General features: G+C 44.9%; 1 protein-coding gene across 1 annotated transcript; it reads right to left on the bottom strand.

Annotated features, from left to right (window-relative positions):
* Positions 1–1,035: 1,035 nt before the first annotated feature.
* On the bottom strand, positions 1,036–16,248 carry ARL6IP1 (ADP ribosylation factor like GTPase 6 interacting protein 1). Its single transcript, XM_040356903.1, has 6 exons — positions 16,086–16,248; positions 8,543–8,676; positions 7,075–7,194; positions 5,467–5,584; positions 3,463–3,547; positions 1,036–1,573 (listed from the first exon to the last, which is right to left on the bottom strand). Exons 1-6 carry the CDS (start codon positions 16,119–16,121, stop codon positions 1,455–1,457), a joined length of 612 nt encoding a protein of 203 aa, XP_040212837.1. The 5' UTR covers positions 16,122–16,248; the 3' UTR covers positions 1,036–1,454.
* Between the last annotated feature and the right edge of the window lie 3,794 nt (positions 16,249–20,042).

Genomic DNA, 20,042 nt, shown 5'->3' with positions numbered 1-20,042 from the left:
CTCTGAATGTCCTTGAGTGGCATAGACTTGAACCCGATTGAACAACCCTGAAAATAGCTGTGCACCGACGCTCCCCATCCAACCTGATGGAGCTTGAGCGGTCCTGCAAAGAATGGGAGGAACTGCCCAAAAATAGGTGTGCCAAGCTTGTAGCATCATACTCACAAAAGACTTGGAGGCTGCAATTGGTGCCAACGGTGCTTCAACAAAGTATTGAGCAAAAGCTGTGAATACTTATGTAGATGTGATTTTTTTCAGTTTTTTAATAAACTTGCAAAAGAAGTCAACAATCTTTCACATTATGGGGTATTGTTTGTTGAATTGGAGGAAAATAAGAAATGTAACCTTATTTTGGAATAAGGCTGTAACATAACTGAATACTCTTCCAGATGCACGGTATACTATTTGTGATTGTACTTTTTTTTTTATTGTAGCTACTAGTGTATGGCTAGCTTTAGTCTTATTTTGGAGGAAAGGGAGTGCTCTTGCCCATATCATCCAAAATTATTACATCCAGAGTTTAAAAAAGGACACTAAAGGTGCCCGTTTAAAAACACCAAAAAAACAAAACAATCATGTTATATTTGCCTCCATTGTGCAGCTCGTTTTGCACACAGTGGCCCAGATCCTGGTCTTCTGGGGTCCCGCGGCGTCTGTCTCGACTCCTCCCTGCAAGAACTAACCCCCTTCGTGGGAGCTCTCTCACGTGAGAGTATGAATTCCAGCCTTTTTAAAAGGAGCATAAAGTGCATGAGGGCGAGGCCTTAAATTTCTACACTGCCCCCCTAATAAAGTTAGCCCACTATTTTGCCCAGCATAGCCAAAGTACAGGTTCACTTTCAAATCTCTTCCTATGCGCAGGCACTACTGTGGCATGAGGAGCTTTGTAGTATCTCAGATGAGAAAACAAAATGCTCCATATCCAACTCTGAAGATGGAACTGGTAGGTTATACAGCATTTGTGTAATCTATATATAAATAAGAAAAAAGGTTACACACCAGTGGCAACCAGTTTTGCAACAACACACACCAATAAATTTCTTGTACATTAAGTTTATTACATCCACAGACAGCAGGAAGACATGTAATTTGTAAAAATAAAACAATAAACCACACTCGCACAATAAAATATTATAAACAAGGATAAAAATAAAGAATATTTACAAGGACGAGAAAACATTAAAAATAGAGGACACAGGAATTTTGCCCACATGGGCCAAATTAGAATTACAGCAGTTTGTCAAACACTCTAGAGATAAAGACTTTGTACACTAGAGAAACACTACAAGTTTCAGTGCAACAAGTTTAGAAAGATACAGCATTGGTAATTATTGGGGGAAGTGATCGGCAATGTTAAAAAGGTCAAGCATATGCTTTAACCCCAAATACCAAATCTTCAAAAAAAAAAAAAAAAAAGCTCCCATGGAAGTTTCAGTGTGATAGTTGACTTGACCTTATTCAGTTTTTTTCTCTTTCTGCTTCAGAAGTTTGTTTATTTCCCGCTTTCCCATTCCTACAAACTTTGTAATAACTCCATGTTTGTTCAGACCGGGTAGCAAAAGTGCACAACTCACTGAAAAGAAGGCAGAATTAATTTTTTTAATTTACAATAGCCATATCTTCTATATAAAAAACATAAGCAATGTCTCGTAAGCTACCAGCCCTCCAAACGATAAAGAACCAAAATCATTAGTCAATGCAAGGTGCATGGTATATTTGGGCAATTTAATTCCTGGGGCCCAACTCACTGTAAAAATCGCAGGCCAGCCAGAGCATTAAGCACACCAGCTGTTTTGCGTTAGCGGCTGGCTAGGGGACAATGTGTGACAAAAATGTACACTTCATCCACTGCGATTCGGACAGTGCGCCCAAAACGCAGCGCTAGGCTGTGTTGCAGTGTGAATGGGACACAGGAACCAACTTTTTTGTGTGTCCCTGCAGTTACAGGTGGTTTACCATGCAATAAAATGTCTGTCACTACATATGAAAATTGGCCTTTACTTGCTAGAATAGCCTGAAACACCGAGGTGCACCCATCTGCCAGCAAATGCATCCAATTACATAAATGTATGGCCCATGCAGACTACATACTGCGTTTTAGGGGATGAAAAACCTGCAAAGTTTTTCACCTGAATGCATTCAGTATAGATATGCCATGTTATAGGGCACATTTAGAAGGGTTAATTGTGCCCAAGCAGTACCTTGAAAAAGGACATACTAGGCGTTTATTCCGGTATGCATGCTTACAATAAACCGGAGGTTTGAAATGGCGCTATGCTACATGCAGTGCGTTTTTTGGGCTGAAAGTGCTTGATAACCTCCATTTATAAAAGGTGTTCGACCACATGGTAAGGAGTTGGGCTTTCTGTTGGTGTAGGATTTTTCACTGTGTGCCTACACTACTTTGAAGAGAATTTATCATTTATTTTTGAAGTGTGATGCATAATGCACAGAACGCTATTATATTTTAACATAAATTTGTAATGATTATATCACAGGTGTATTTTTTACACTAAGGCTTCATTTCCATGGACGTTTTTACAGCCACTTTTCTGAGCTTTTTTTGCAGCTTAAAAACGGCTCTCCATGTTAGTCTATGGCCTCATGCCCACCATGATGTTTTGGAGCTGTAGATGGCTGAGCCGTTTTTAAACTGCAAAAAAAAAAAAAAAAAAAAAAAAAACACAACAGGACCAGTGCGTTCTGAAGCTCCAGCCTTAGAGCTGTAAAAACGCCAGACGTTAAAAAACACTACCGCGGCATTTTTGAGCTCCAGCAAAAACACACACACACACACACACACACACACACACACACACACACACACACACACACGTTCACTTCCTATAGGAACAAACGACATGTCTCCTCTGACAGCACAGGTAAAATCCCCATGCTGGTACATGCGATCGCTGGTGGCCAAAAAATGGAAGGATGTACCAGTACAGGATTTCACCCAGGAGAGCCATTGTGCTGCAGTATATCTGTGTGGGCCGGTCGGGAACCGGTTAAAGGACTGCACTTATTTTCACTTGAGTTGGACTTTGAACTGCATAGTTGTGCAATATATTATAAGGAAGAACAGTGCATTTGTATCTGTATATTACTATTTATGAAGGGATTTGTCCTCTGCAACAGCAGCCACCCCAAAAAGGAAAAATTTGATGTTATTTAAAAACACATTTATGGTATTCACTAGAGTGACCACATAATGGGTATATACAAATTATTAAATATAGAACTACTGTTGACCATCATAAAAGACAAAATGACTGGGCAAAGACTACTTTCAGAAGTGGGGCACTAATTGCTACAATGTGCTGTCTATGCTAGAGAAATGTACGGTATATCTATAAGCAAAGCAAGAGATTTGAATACTTGTATTTCAGAGGCCTCAAACTGATTTAATAAACTGAGTGCATTGAACTGAAAATCTGAACCCAAATACAGGAAAATACTTACCTATAAGATAGGTGAGGAAGAGGTTATGAACTTGCTGTCCAATCCAAGCTACAACAGCAAGAACTGTGATCATAGACATAAAATACTAGGAAAAAAAAAAACAAAAAAAAACAAACACACATTACTGGGGTCATATGGCCAACATACCTTTAAAATCACTCATTTACATAGATGAACTGCACAATTTTAAAATTAAACTTCAGGCAAATCTATAAAAGACAAGTTAACCCCACCACCAACTTTAATATGTATGTATTCACTAGAGATGGGGGAAAAAAAAAAAAAAAAAAAAAAAAAAAAAAAAAAAAAAGGTATTTACAGACAGAAATAGCACAAGGGAGCGAGTCATTCTTGACATTGGCCTCCTGTAGTCACCCGGACAGCAGCACTCTAAGCTGGAAGTGGGAGGAGCAGCACTCCAAGACAGAGTTGACATCACCGAACATGCTTGCAGGAAGAAGTCAGAGATGGTGTTCATCAGTATGCCAATATTCCATGGATTCTACAATCCCAGCCTGGGGTGTTAAACCCTGGTGAGTAAAGGCTACTTTCTGGTAGGCTTATACACACTGGTTATAATCCAATTATTTTTACACTTTTGAGCAGCATGTGTTAGAGGGAAAAATACCCATAGTGCTGAAAAATTCCCCTCTTTACACGATGTCCCCAAAACAGGTGTCCAATTGGTCAATTTTCCCTTTACCTCCTGTTCAGATGAGGACTCTAACATTTTGAATTTTTCCCTTATTTACCTTCTGTGACAATGGTCATCAGTACAGATAGAAGGAAAAATCTCCCCAGCAGATACACAGGTTATATATATATATATATATATATATAAAAAAAAAAACTTGATGGTCTAACCCTTTACCACTATCCAAAACATCAAGAAAAATAAAATAAAATAAAACATAGGTTTTGACTAGAGATACACTTTAAAGCTGAACTCTATGCATGGTCTTTATTGCATACTTACCTTGGTCCAGCTTGGCATACAAGTATGCATCTTTTATACAGTCCCTGAAGAGCCACTGGGGAAGCCGACAGATCAGCTGGTCGGTAAGGAGGTTTGGTTTTTCCCTGGGCACTCCCCAGGTTAGTTGTGTTAGCCTTCCTATGCCACCTACTGCTATTGCCAGCAATAGATGGGGGCGGTGGACATGTTTTTGTTTCACCTGTGGTGTTTATATTGGTCCAGCAGTGAACCAACACCTTTGCAGCCATTGTGCTATATGCTGGGTGTTTGGTGTGCTCCTGTACCTAAGGAGGGGCGGCTTCCCTTCAGTCCACCTGCCCCCATCTAGCCATTAGAATGCATGTGCCTCCACTGTGGGGACACTCATTGTTTAGTGTTAGGACCACAGATTACAGGGTGCCTTGGCGCGGCTCTGTGGTTCACGCATGCGTTTGCAAATGCGCACGGACAAAACCCCTGTTTTTAACGCATAGTGTTAGACAGGTTAATTTGGTTGTTCTGCAGGCTGGTCAGTAAGGAGGCTTGGTTTTTACTTGGGCATTCCCCAGGTTTTGTTGTTAAGCCGACAAATCCCTCTAGTAAATAGACATTACCCCTAAGACTGCCACAATCTTCTGGGTCCTGTGTCGAGTGGCTTCTCATGACATCACTGCCCCATCCAGAGAATGGCCTGTATTCATTTCTGAGCCAGTGACCCCCCTGAGATCATCATGCAAAGGGTAAAGCACAGGACCTGGAAAATCCGTGCCATCACTGTAGTATTTTGCCAGCTAGTACAAGGATTGTTAGCTTTCTCATCGGCCCCTTCGGGAATGAGATAAGCATACTTAAATTGATTCAATCTGAACCAATGCAAGTATGCAATAAAGATCCTACATGGGAGTTCAGTATTAAGGAATAATGCCAATAAGCATTTAAAAAAGTCTGATGGTGTAAAAACTCTACAATAAGTTATTAGATTTTTGTTCTGAGTTTTGGGGGTTTTACAAAAATCTTATGACTTACATTAGAGTAAAATATATCCTTACCATCTTGGGCTTTTCTTCTTTTAAGACGAAAAGACGGCTCCACCAGCCAATAATCCTGCGTCGGGTTTTCACAAGGTTGCTGCAGATCTCATGCAGCCTCTGCTGCTGCTCAGTGGTCCTACAAAATGCAACAATCAAGAAACTGTAAGAATATACACACATACTTTCCCAGTGAAATGTACACAAAGACTGATCATCCGCTTGGTCTTTATTTCTGTCTGGGATTTCAGTGGTAAGAACTCCCTCATTCCTGGAATGACTTAAAAGCTAGGCTTGTTTTTAGTGGTAGTTCTTTATCAATAGCCTATGTAGCTTCTACAGAAATATGAACACTCCACTAGAGCAGAGATGCCCCAACTTAAAGAGCCCAAAGGCCTCATTTGAACTCACAAGTCGAGTGGAGGACCACAAGTAACATCTTTACAGTACGAAGTACCCAAGGCTCAGGTATGGCCAAGAGAAGCCAATAGCACGCCATTGTGCTTGGCTATCCCGTTTTCCCTTCACTCCCTTCTGTATAGCCCCTACACAGAGCCCTCCCTGGTGCCCGACTGTCCTGCCTTCATCTGCTCTCTACCACAGAGCCCTCAATGGTGCTTGGCTGTTCTGTCTTCACCCGCTCACCCTCCTGTACAGCCCAGCACCCACCCTTGTGCTTGGCTATTCTGTCTTCACTTGGTTTCCCTGCAAGCACACTGGAGCAAATAACACTGCAGAGGACAGATGTCCTCCAGCCACTCACACACCCATCACCACTGTGCGACAATTAACCTGGTTCCAATTATCCTACTTCTCTGCCTCCAAGCCACTTCTGCAGCACCAGCTCAGAATCTGACAAAACGCTTTTGATATTGTGGGGATGATTTACTAAAACTGAAAAGTGCAAAATCTGGTCCAGCTCCTCATAGAAACCAAATCCGCTTCCAGTTTTTTTTTTTGTCAAAGCCCAATTAAACAAGCTGAATTTAGGAGCTGCTTGGCCACTATGGACAGCTGCACTAGATGTCACTCTTCAGTCTTAGTAAAGCAATCCCTGTTTTTTCTGGAGTTACTCAGACCTCAGTGGCGACTCACTGGTAGCCTAAACACTACTATAGTTTCTAACCCTACAGTGCGTTCTATCTGGCAGCCAGCCACTTCAATAGGCAAGGTCTTACAAAGAGAAAGGAACTGCATCAAACTGCAGTGCTTTCTGCAACAAGCAAAAGGAAATCGAATCGGCCGCCAGTTGGCTAGTCCTGCGCAGAGGGTCTATAATAAAATGGTGCTACGCACTGACCCCTCCAATATACTCTGCAAAATGTTTGCATGTCCATAGGCTGGGGACAACAGCAGTAATGATTAAACCCTGGTTGGCCTACTACAGCTGTGCTGGTGGGTTTGTGGGAGTCTCAGCAGCAAAGACCAGAAAGGTAATGAAACATGCTCAACCCCCAAAGAAATTAAGTCAGAGTTCCATGTTGGAGAAGGTCTTTAACAAAGTTAGACAATGCTTTTAAACATGAAAAAAATGTGCTCTTAACCTATATCAACTGCACTGAGCTAAAGATTGCTTGTCGTTATATTACTTTTATCAATGCATAATAAGATGGCAGAAGAAATACAAACCATGTGTTGGAGCCAAAGATTCTGGGAGCCAATGTGGGTACAAGATAGTCAGCCAGACATAGGAACATAACGAAACACGATACACCAGAAAGAACTGAAGGATCCAGGTAATAGATCATCCTAGAAAAAGGATACAATGTACAATAAAAGAAAATCCAAAAATGTTCAGAAGTGTATTGCAAAGAGCATTCGCTGAATGGATTAAGGATTTTTTTTGAACAAAGGCACTTTCATTAAAAACAGCCAAGGCAAGGCTTGCAAACTACTTATTCTGTGCTCCAAAGACCAATTGTCTAGATGTTGAAAGTGGGTCACACCAAGCAGGCACATCTAAAGTGCCTACTCCCTCAATTTGTAATTAGGAAATGTAAGCATGTGCAAAATGTTCACCAATTTTCAATGCTATCCTTCTGCTGATAGTTATAATTGTATTGGGTATAATAAAAATAAGGCTAACAAATTATATTATGTGTATGGACATTTTCCTAACAGTAATGGCCCTTGAAAAGACAGGATATGATCTAACCATATGGCGGATCCCAGTGGTCATACTTCAGGTGGCTCTCTAGAATAGAGGAAACCTGTGCTGACAGAATATATAGGCTGCCACTGCTAACCTCTCCTGCTATATATGCTAGTGGTCTCAGTCACATTGATCCAATGGTTTTGCGATTGTTTGTATCTGTCAAGTAAGAAGGTAACTACCGAGTTGATTTCCTCATCTGGTGAATCATCCCCAGAAAAGAAAGTGACAGGAAATCACTAACAGAGCCCCAGATAGCAGTATAACCTGGCAGGGATACAAATAAAATAAAAATCCCCATCATTCCCTGTTCTACCCAGAACCAGACAATAGGGCATAAATACAGTACACTTAAATTTCACTCCGAAATTCTTTACTGCAAGAAACCCAGGTAACAAGACTACACTCTTTCCAAGTTTCCCTGGCAACAGAACGTAGCCATCCTTAAAATGGTCAATTATGCCCTTTTAATTAAATTATCATCCATAAAGGCATCTTTTTCATGGGCAGCAGACTCTACTGCTGTCTGAAAAGCGATCTGCAGTGGATCATTTTTCAAACCTCAGTTGACAGCCGTTTCACAGGCTGTTAGGAAGAGATACTGCTGCCTTCTGAATGCCCCCCCTCCCCCCTTTGATCCCAAGGGGGAGGGGGGGGGTAGTAAATATTGAACTACCATAACCATTTGGAATATAGTTTCAGAGCAGCCCCACCTAGTTTAAATAAGCTAGTTTGGCAAGCGGCGCTGCCTTTAAAAAACTTGACATGCAGAGTTAAATTTGCAGCACCAGCAATATGAACCCACTCTTTCGGCTACCACCTGTTTACTGCCCCTTCTACCCCTAGTGTGAATAAAGCCTGCCTTTGAATTTGCAATACTGTTGTCTATATAAATATTTCACATCAATAAATGCAAAAGCAGATTCTTTAGGTATATATACTTACAGGAAGATAAAAGACACTGTTCCCATTATAGCAGCTGGAAACCATGGCTTCTCCCAGCGAAGGACACGATCTGAAAGCAGGACCACTTCACCCCATCCATGAAAATGCTCCTCCAGGCTAGCTGTCTCTGCAGCCTGCAATAGATAAGTTGGCGGTTATTCCAGCGGATCATTAAGAATATTGTAAAGAAAGCTGCTCGGAAAATCTTTACAAGCTAATTAGTGCTACCCAAATATGCATGTCTCCGATTCACTTTAAACAGACAAACTGTCAGCTGAAGGCCGACTTTCCACTGATGAATGCACATCGATCCAAGCATGTGGTTAAGTAATGCTGGTCTGGTAAGGTTACTGAAGAGTCTCTGGTGCCAGATAGGCTGCACAGGCAAGTATAAAACAATTCTCATTTGGCACAGTACAGGGACCAGCAGTGAATACAACAGGTTTTCCTGCACCGACACCCAGTAAAAAGCAAACAGTTAACTTTGAATGAATAACTGATAAGCAAAAACACACAAAAGTACCTGCACTCTTTGGCAACGCACCACAATGGACATAGCATTCACATCTTGTGTTGCGTGCTGCAGGCAGGCGATTCTTTTACTGTGCAACGGCAAAGCACATGTAGCGCCCTGCTCCTGTTGATCCAGACGCTGCTTTAGATTTAGTGGGGTCTGAGCTGTTATTTGGCTCAGACAAGAGTGATTAAGGGCAATTAAGCCTCCGTTTCAGCCGTGACTGTGCCGGGAGTTTCCACCATTGTTCGCCTGGGGGTGTCATTACCACCCCAGGCCAAGGGTGGCAGCAGCAAGGTCAAGGCGCATTGGGTATTCCCCTCGGCAGCAAATCAGTGGGAGAGGCTGCTCGCTGTGCATGCTGGGGAGGGATACTTACAGGACAGATTCCATTAGGGCGGGGTCCTCTGGGTCTGTTGTCCCACGCGCCTCGTGGCCCGCCTGGCATGAGGTGCGTGTCCTAAATCCTGGTTCCAGGACCACGTTGGCCCGGGGGTGTGACTTAGTTTGTGGGCCCAGTAGTCTGGCTGGGGCCTGCCTCTCCTTGAGGAAGCCACTTGATTAAGGAAGCCAGGGGAGGACCTATCCGGGAGAGGGCCATGCAAGAGGCTGGTACCTTAGAAGGCCTGGAAACTTCATTGAAGGATGCACCACACACCGAGAGGCTGGACAGTGTGGCCTGTCGGGTCTAAAAGTTCTACCAAAGCCAAGCTAAAGCGATCCGGGTGCTGAATCCTGTGTCAGGATTCCGGACCAAAGTGTCTCCTCATAAAGGAAGGTCTGTGGTAGAGACTGTACTTTATTTTGTGCGCCATCCTGGTTGCTAGGCCAGTGAGAGGGACCTATCCGAGTGAGCAATAGCCACTCAGGCTAGAGGCAGGAGTGTTTCCCTATTTGTAACTACGCACCTGAACCTATCTACCTTTCCACCCCTTATCCTTTTCTACTGAAGTTCTGCAAAATAAACCCAAGAAAAAGAAGTGCATTGTGTGGACATTGAAATTCTTCAGGCTCTTATTTCACCCTGGACAGCAAGAATATAGAGGTAACGTGCCACCCAAAAATAACCAGCAGCTCCTTTGGGGGGGGGGTAGTGCTACACATATAATATTTGTTACTGTGTTCCGTTTTAAAACACAACATAAAGTGGATTTTCACAAACACTACCACACAAAAGGTGTAAATGGGCTCCCAACGCTGAACTGCAGAAAGACGAAGGCCGCAACATATCCAAATGTTTGGCTGTCCCAGCAAGCAACGTTGGTATCAATTAGGAAAAAAAAAAAAAAAAAAAAAAAAAAAAAAAAAAAAAAAATTATATATTTTTTGCTATAATAAATATCCCCCCAAAAAAATTAAATATATATATATATATATATATATATATATATATATATATATATATATATATATATATATATATATATATATATATATATATATATATATATATATATATATATATATATATAGTTTTCCTCAGTTTAGGCCGATAGGTATTCTTCTACATTTTATGCAGCTTATTGATCGGTTAGCGCAAAAGTTATAGCATCTACAAAATAAGGGATAGTTATATATATATATTTTTTTTTTTTTTACTAATAATGGCGGCGATCTGCGATTTTTATCGGGACTGTAAGCATGTTTACCGAAGAAACTTTCAGAAGCTCAAAAAGAGGCTTGATGATCCCTCGTAGAACCAAAGATGAGACCCATTTTAGGAATAGTGTAATTATTGGTCTTTTTCTGGCAGTTGTCGTCCAAAGGGTAGCGCTAAAGAGCTGAAAAACCACGTAGTTGTGTATGTTGGCTGAAAAGTTTCTGCCGTCTGTATGCAGAACAATTTCACAGCCAACGCCCTTCACACAAAATTTCACGGATTTGTCTGTTGGAAATCCAATCTTGTGTATGAGGCTTTAGAACAAACCCTTCCAGCACCGCGCTGTCACAGCTGAGGGCTGACATCTTCCCCTGGTCTTCCTTCCAGGTTTGCATCCTTTGGCGAAATGCGCTGGGGAGTCGCCGTTTACGGCACAGGCTCAGGTGGGCCGGCACTGTATGACAGACCTTCAGAGCGCATGTGCTGGTAATGTCTCCGGCTGCATGCACTCTGAATATCTCCTAAACTGTGCAAGTTTAGGAGATATTCACAGTACCTACAGGTAAGCCTTACTATAGGCTTGCTTGTAGGTACAAGTGGTAGAACAGAGTTTACTACCACTTTAAAGGTCCACGCCTGAGGATGTAGAACTCAACCCTGGTAATTTGTCCAGGAGAAATCAAAGAGGGGCAATGACCAAAGAGGAGGATTGAGAATGATGGCCTCTTTGGCCAAAATAAAAACAATCTGGATCAGATTTTTGTGTGCTTCTGTTTGAACTTCTAAAGGACTACAAAAATAAAGGGGGGGGGTGGCAATTACAAGTGTGTCCATGACAATAGCATTGATCTTTTGCATTCAGAGAAAACAACAACTTTGAATTTTGCAAAAAAGGCAAAAAGATCCACCTCTGGGTTCTTGCAAAGATCTGACGGGGGGGGGGGGGGGGGGGGGGGGGGGGTGTGAGACACACGTCTGGAATCACTCCCTTCTTATCTAGGTAGCAACGAATAAAACAATTAGTTCTGGGTTTTCTTGAGGTATATTGCCCAAAAGAGGTCAGTTTGGTCTATGCATAGTTTAGAATAACTTTTGGCCATGAACAGTAAAGAACTCTGAGTGCCCATCTGCTTGTTAGTATATTCCACCGTAGTAGCATTGTTTAAAAGGATCTGCAGGTGAGGACTTTATTCTGAAATAGGGACAGGGCTCTCACTACAACACCCAATTTGAAGAAGCATTGCATTCCCTCCATGTCCAATGCCATTCCTCCAGCCCAGCCTTCATATGGGCACCCTTATTCCTGTGCACCCACTTCTAAAGTCCACCAAAGGCCTTCCGATAGGGCAAGAGGGAATTCTACAATACCAACCGCTGGTTGGCAGATACAATAGCATATACAGCATCTATGGAGACGGATTCCATACTTTTAGGAGGAATGACTGAAAGGTTCTCTGATAAAAGCGAGTCCAGTGGACTGCAGGAATGCATCATGTCATTTGTCCTACAGCAGACATGAGTCCTGATTAACACAGAAATCTTTAGCCTGCATCCGATCAATGAATATCGATCTCATGAATCTTACCCAATGGAAGATAAATCTTTGATCCAAGGAATCAAGATATCCCAGTATTCTGTTTATGAGAGAATAAGGTTCCGTTTCTGTTGATCAGCCACTCTAGGGCTATCATCTACTTCTCGGTGAACTGCAAGTCCAGCTGTAGCAGACGACGTAAAGAGGCGATCACAAGTAAATTGTCCAAGTAAGGGACAATAGTGATGAAAATAAGAACTATTGGCAAATCCCCCCCCCCACCCATTATGGATAGAGTAAGGGAGGGTTATAACCCCTGCAAGGTTAAAAAAAAACAAAAAAAACACTCACGCACTGGACGACATGTGGGGTGAACTGGCCCCAAGATCAATAATTATGAATCATGGTGGAGGTATTTGAATTCCAGCCTGTGTCTAAGCCATCAGCCCCAGAATAACTTGCCAGAAGTTATCATGCTGATAACAAAAGAATGGAGCAGCAGAAACAGGCTTTGGAGAGAGATAAGAGAATACAGATATATGTGCCCAGGTCAAATTTCAAGAATCAGGTTTACATTCACTTTAAGTTAAAAACAAGTTCACAACTTTGTTTAGTAGGAATTTTAAATAATTACCATCCTTGGATTTAATCACGATGCTTGAATTACACAGCTTTGATAAAAATAACTAAACTGTGAAGCTGAAGCAATATGAGATGGTGCAGTGTGGTGACATGCAAGGTGTGAGTGTGTTACTTGCACTGTGACAGACAGAGGTACAGTTTCTGTTCTGTAGAGAGGTCAGTGTGACCATTCCTCATTTGCCGCAAAATTAACAATTTGTAGGCAAAAGTACAATACAACAATCACTGTCACTTATACAAGTCAGTACTGTACAATACCACACCTGTGTTGTGTACTGGCATGTACTCTACATCCCGTATACTTGTCTACCGACTTGTCAAGAACATTATTAAAGTGAAAGTCCACGCCAGATTCCACTCACAGAAGGCCCCAGCTATCTGGATGGCCATGGAGGCATACTCCTGCCGCCCCAGGCCTATTTCACAAATACTATGGCTAACGCCTAGAGAGAGGCCACTGATCTTGTGCCCTTCTCGATGGACTTATGGGACAGGGTTTCCCGCACCCAACACTTAAAATCACCCCATACCCCCACTGTTGGAGAATAGAACATTTGCCCCGGGCCTTGTTTCCCGCGCATTCGAGTGGTGGACCAATAAGGGTCTCCTGCGTATAGCCGACCTATATGACTGTAAGGGAATGTTCACAGCACAGGTAATGAAGGATAAATACGCTATGCCTCCTAGTGAATGTTATAGATATACTCAGATTGCGCACTATGTACAGACCTTGGCCCGAAAGAGTGACTTACAATCGCTCACACCTATGGAACAGTTGTGTAAACAGTATGATAAGATGAAAGGCCATATATCCTCGGTCTACATGCTGCTGATGGGAGATTCGAGAAAGCTGGCTTAGATGACCCAATGGGAAACGGACCTGCAGATTGACCTGGACCTAGCAGAATGGCACTCAATTGCCGCAACAGCATCTCGATCTCTCAACACCTCCATAATAGAGGCAAATTATAATGTCCTCTTCCGGTGGTATATGGTGCCTACTAGGCTGGCTACCTTTGTATCGGGTGCATTCCCCCCAGTGCTTTAGGGGATGTGGCCAGAGAGGCACTGCCCACCATATTTGGTGGACGTGCACAAAGGTTAAATGGTTCTGGATTAGGATCTATAACTTTCTCTACTCGCTCACGCAGGTCAATCTGCAGAAAGCGGAACAAGCGTTACTGGGGAGCTGAGTGACGGATATTTCAAAACCCACTAGACAACTAATCCCCTCCCCTAGTGTCGGGGAGGCCCCTGTCCCGGGTGATACCTGACCCTGGAGGACACTAATTTGAACCGCTCAAGTTTGTTTATTGCTGGGCCTGCCCTGAGGATGTGCCTTATAATGTTTGTTTCAGCCACTCGGGCCGATGTATGCTGCTCCTGCGGGATTACTGTCATTTTGCCAAATACATTTTGTGAATGTAAAGTATGATCTTGTACACTTGAAAATTCTTTAATAAACACCATTGAAACCAAAGTGAAAGTCCACCACTTGGTCGAGAGCACAAGCAAATATGACAGTTAGAATTTTTGGCATTGCAGAAATGTAACCGTTTTTTGAAACCATTAAATCGATGGGTTTAGTTCCATTTTGTGATTTACTGCTGTTTGGAGGGGGTCTGCGTTTCAGCAAAATGTCAGCCTCCAGTCCAGAGGAAACAAGTTGTTATGGGTAAAGTTCCTCTTTAATAACAGAACGGATGTGAACAGATGGCATCCATTTAAATCCATCTAAACAGAAAATGACCCAGCCTTGTTCCACTGAAGAAAAAAAGCAGAGATGGATGTAAATGACTGAACATCGGTTTACATCTCCCCCCCCACATACATTATGGTTCAGTCTGGAGCTGTCTGAAAGACTGGCAGATGGATCCACACCCAGTGTGAAAGGGCCCTTACCTGTCCCAAGGTCTGTGCCACCTTTGCCATCTTCAAGAGCTGAACTGGATGAAGAATCATTTCTATCTGACGCTTCTGGTCCCACTTTGGTTTCATTCTCTGGCCCCTGATCATCACTGAGGACAGGGCAGAAGAAACCAGTGCGGGGGAAGGGACATACGACACACCCAAAGTGACCTTACCTCTTCATCAGATGGCTGACACAGCAGAAGGATGGGGGACGTAGTCATGCTTTTCTTTGCAATCAGGCCTCCATTTCTGTCAGTTTAAAACCGTGACAGGGCTGCCTTAAATGATATAATGTGTGTGTGCCTGGAATCCTCTGCTTAGTCACAGACCAATTGTTCAAGAAACTGGAAGGATGTACAGACCTGGCTTTGATGTGTAGAGACCCATGTATAATGTACAGGGGTGTGTGTATATATATATATATATATATATATATATATATATATATATATATATATATATATATATATATATATATATATATATTACACATACACACACACACATACATACATATAATGCACAGGGCCCCCCCCGGGTGCATACAGATAATGCACAGGGCCCCCCCGGGTGCATACAGATAATGCACAGGGCCCCCCCGGGTGCATACAGATAATGCACAGGGCCCCCCCGGGTGCATACAGATAATGCACAGGGCCCCCCCCCAGTGGCATACAAAAAATGCACAGGGCCCCCCGGGTGCATACAGATAATGCACAGGGCCCCCCGGGTGCATACAGATAATGCACAGGGCCCCCCGGGTGCATACAGATAATGCACAGGGCCCCCCGGGTGCATACAGATAATGCACAGGGCCCCCCGGGTGCATACAGATAATGCACAGGGCCCCCCCCCCCCCGGTGCATACAGATAATGCACAGAGCCCCCCGGGTGCATACAGATAATGCACAGAGCCCCCCCCGGTGCATACAGATAATGCACAGAGCCCCCCCCCCCTGTATACAGATAATGCACAGAGCCCCCCCCCGTGTATACATAATGCACAGAGCCCCTCAGGTGTATACATAATGCACAGCCCTGCATATTATGTACAGACCGTTATGAGGACTTCCCCGTTTTGCGGTGCAGTCTGATAACATCTCCAGTCACCTCCCTTTCTGAGGCCTGTTCTGCTGTTACAAAGCGAGCAAGTCATTCCAGCGACAGCCCTGCACCACCTCAGTACACAGCTATGGAAATGTAAGAAAAGCCTACAGTACTCTTATATAACCGCAACCCAAATACAAGGCAAGCCCAGGCAGGCCGTGTGACCATGTCACCCTCTCCCCACATATTTCCACATGCAGCGCCCTGGCAGCCGTCACCCACCACCCTCTCTTACCAGCTGGTTGGTGCTCATGTTGTCCCCCTCCGCCATTATTGTGTATACAGCTCGCCTTCGCACAGATCTACCCGGACCTCTCAGCTGAGCTCCAGCTATAAAAGAACTCCCGGCATCCTTCGCGATACACGGGCCGCCTAGGGAGCAGAGCGCACGCGTGTTTCATTGGTCCAATCATGCCTAAACGTCGCCATGACAGCCAATGGCCGCGCGCTGCCTGACAACATGACGGTTCAGATTTGAATTGCATAAGAAAGCTCCAGGAGAGGATGTGAGGTGCTGGGACAGGAGGAGCCTCCAGGAAAATGGGGTGGGGTTGTAGAGAACAATATTCTACAAAAAGACAGACGTTCTATTGTACTCCTCCTAGGGATCATGTCACGTGATGATCGCTTATTGAAGAGAATGTAATCAGACTCAAAATACAAAATCAGCCTATAGAGTAGAGTGACCAGACATCTCCAGATTGAGGACACTGTCCCCAGATTTGTCCCTGGATTGCAGAGTGGGTGCTGAGGCAAAGGGGGGGAGGGTGTGGGTATCAGGCTGGCCTCGCCCACTGTGTCAGCTTTAATTTGAATTGCCAAGGTGCCCACCGTCACATAAAGTCCCGTCTCCTGGTATGGCTTCTTTGACAGATGGCACACTTGTCCAATGCCAGGACAAGTGCAGCCTATCATAGGTGGGAGCCAATTAAGGAAGCAGGACTTCTGTGATGACAGGTACCCAGCGAATCAAATTAAGGCTGACACAGCAGGTGATGCCGGTCTGCCTGATGATCCGGCTGGCTCTCTGATCCCTGGCACAGGTGAGGCTGCATTGCTGGGCACAGGTGAGACTACATTCCTGGGCACTGGTGAGGCTGCATTGCTGGGCACAGCTGAGCCCTGCATTCTTTATGTAGTGCACTTCTGAGCCCTGCATTCTTTATGTAGTGCACTGCTGAGCCCTGCATTCTATATGTAGTGCACTTCTGAGCCCTGCATTCTTTATGTAGTGCACATCTGAGCCCTGCATTCTTTATGTAGTGCACTTCTGAGCCCTGCATTCTTTATGTAGTGCACTGCTGAGCCCTGCATTCTTTATGTAGTGCACTTCTGAGCCCTGCATTCTTTATGTAGTGCACTTCTGAGCCCTGCATTCTTTATGTAGTTCACTTCTGAGCCCTGCTGTCACGTACCTGATAGGCGAGCCCGACGTGCAAGGAGTGGCTGCCCTTGCTCCTCTGACCACGAGATCCCTGGTAGAGCAGACAGGGGGCTCGGGGATGCAGAGTCGCACGAGTGCCGGTTGCAGCGCTGGTGCTGGGCTGTGAGAAGCTTCTGAGGTCCCGGACTGCGTTGGGGAGCAGGTGCAAGCTGGCGGCCCTAGAAGGCAGGTAGAGGCGCTGGAAGCAAGCAGAACAGCAGCGGCGGGGAAGGTGAACTGTAGTACAGCAGAGGCAAGTCCCAGCAGATGGATCCGCTGACAGGTAATGGATCAGGTGCGGCAGGCAAAGCAGAGTCAAAGTCCAGGCAGAGTCGGCAACAGGCGGGCAGCAGGAGGTACAGTGGGTCAGGCAGAAGAATGGTCAAACAAGCCGTGGTCAGGGCAGGCGGAAGGCAAGGAGAAACAGGTACAAGCCGGGTGATCAGGAACAGGTGCAATCAGGAACAAGGGTACAGGAATCACGGGAAGCGCTGTAGACTGGTCAGCAAGAGGTGCAGGGATCAGGATCCTTTTGAGTCCAAATTTGGCGCCATAACGGCGTCCTCACGTGCACGCGTGCCGCCGCCACTGGTGCGCGCGTTACGGTGCCGCCATTGCGCGCACCCGCGCCGTTACCGCTAGTGCGCGCGCGTCTCTTTCTACAGTCCAAGATGGACTCAACCTCAAACTCCTCCTCAACGTCGACTAGAACTGGTTCAGGGGGGCCGGTGTTTCGCTGGGGAAAAGGATCAGAAACGTCAGGTTTAAGAAGTGTAACGTGGAAGACTGGATGGATGCGGAAGGATTCTGGCAGTTCCAATTCATAGGCCACATTGTTGATCTTCCTCTTGATGGGGAAGGGACCCACAAATCTAGGGCCCAATTTCTTTGATGGGCAGGCCAGTTTCAGATTTAGAGTGGATAACCACACCAGGTCTCCTGGTTCTAGGTTAAGCTCCCCCCTCCTTTTCCTTTCAAACACCTCCTTGTTATACTCCTGCGTCTTGGTCATAGTCTCCTGCAGAATCCTGTTGTTGGTGCTGAAAAAGTCCAAAGTCTCCTGGACAGCGGGTACCGTGCTTTCAGGGACAGAGTTAGACATAAACAATGGGTGGAAGCCGTAGTTTGCATAAAACGGAGATTGTCTTGTGGCGGAGTGAACGGAGTTGTTATACGCAAACTCGGCTAAGGGCAGCAAGGAAGCCCAATCCTCTTGGGAAAAGGAAGAGAAACAGCGTAAGTATTGCTCAAGAGTCTGATTAGTTCTCTCCGTCTGACCGTTTGACTGCGGGTGGTACGCTGAGGAGAATGACAGACCGATCTTGAGGGCATCGCAGAGCGCTCTCCAGAACCTGGACGTAAATTGTACCCCCCGGTCGGATACAATATTTGCAGGAACCCTGTGGAGTCTCACAATTTCCTTAATGAACACCCTAGCCGTTTCAGGGGCAGAGGGTGTGCCCTTCATGGGCAAGAAGTGAGCCATTTTGGAGAGCCTATCTACCACCACGAAGATGGTGGTAAAGCCCTCTGACAGGGGAAGTTCTACAATAAAGTCCATGGAGATCATCTTCCAAGGTCTTTCTGGTACCGGCAGTGGTTTCAGTAATCCCCAGGCTCTTGATTTACTCCCCTTGTTCCGCATACATGTGACACAGTCACATGTATTCTACAGTCTGTTAGAAGTTGGGGCCACCAAAACGTACGCTGCAGCAACTCGGACGTCTTGTGCACCCCAAAATGACCGGCCAGCTTGTGATCGTGGCAGGACTTTAGGACGCTGACCCGCACACCTTCTGGTACAAAAATGTTGTCCTGACGCCACAGCAGCCCATCGTTCAGCTGAAGATCCGAACTAGGTAAGGACGAAAGGCCAGATGAAGCTTGCCTGATTTGAGATAGCAGGTCCTCTTGAAGTAGTAAAAAGTTTCTGGATGACAAGATGGTATCCGGAGGGGTAAGGATCTCTGAATCGCCATACATACGGGGGAAAGGGCATCAGGCTTGGAATTCTTTGACCCGGGTCTGTACGTTATGTGGAACACAAATCTTGTGAAGAATAATGCCCACCTGGCCTGACGTGGTTTTAGTCTCTTAGCAGATTTAAGGTACTCAAGATTCTTGTGATCGGTATATATCAGGATCAGATGTGCTGCGCCTTCCAGAAGGTACCGCCACTCTTCCAGAGCGGCCTTGATTGCCAACAGTTCCCGGTCCCCCACACCGTAGTTCCTTTCTGGTTCAGACAACTTGCGAGAAAAAAACGCAACAGGGTGTAAGAGAGCCTTGGGGCCCTGTCTTTGGGAAAGGACCGCCCCAACTGCGGTTTCTGAAGCATCCACCTCTAGGATATAGGGCAGGCTAGCATCAGGATGTCTGAGGATAGATGCTGAAACGAACAAGTCCTTAAGCTTCTCAAAAGCCGTCTGGGCCTCTGGGGACCATTGGAACCGACAGGCTTGTTTGGTTAGACTGGTTATTGGGGCAATGATACTGGAGAACCCCCGGATAAACTTTCTATAAAAATTTGCAAAGCCAACAAAGCGTTGGACACCCTTCTTATCCTTGGGTGCCGACCAGTCAAGAATTGCGGTGACCTTTTGAGGATCCATTTTGATGCCTTCCACAGAAATTATGAGACCCAAAAACGGTATGCTCTGGTGCTCGAACTCACACTTCTCGGGTTTTGCATAGAGTCCATGCATTCGAGGGCGACCGAGCACACACCTCACATGTTCTCGATGTTTACTTAGAGAAGGGGAGAAAATG

The sequence above is a fragment of the Rana temporaria genome, chromosome 6 (assembly GCF_905171775.1).
Source record: "Rana temporaria chromosome 6, aRanTem1.1, whole genome shotgun sequence".
NCBI lineage: Eukaryota > Metazoa > Chordata > Amphibia > Anura > Ranidae > Rana > Rana temporaria.
The sequence above is the reverse complement of the archived record's forward strand: the minus strand, read 5'-3'. Positions and strand labels throughout refer to the sequence as shown.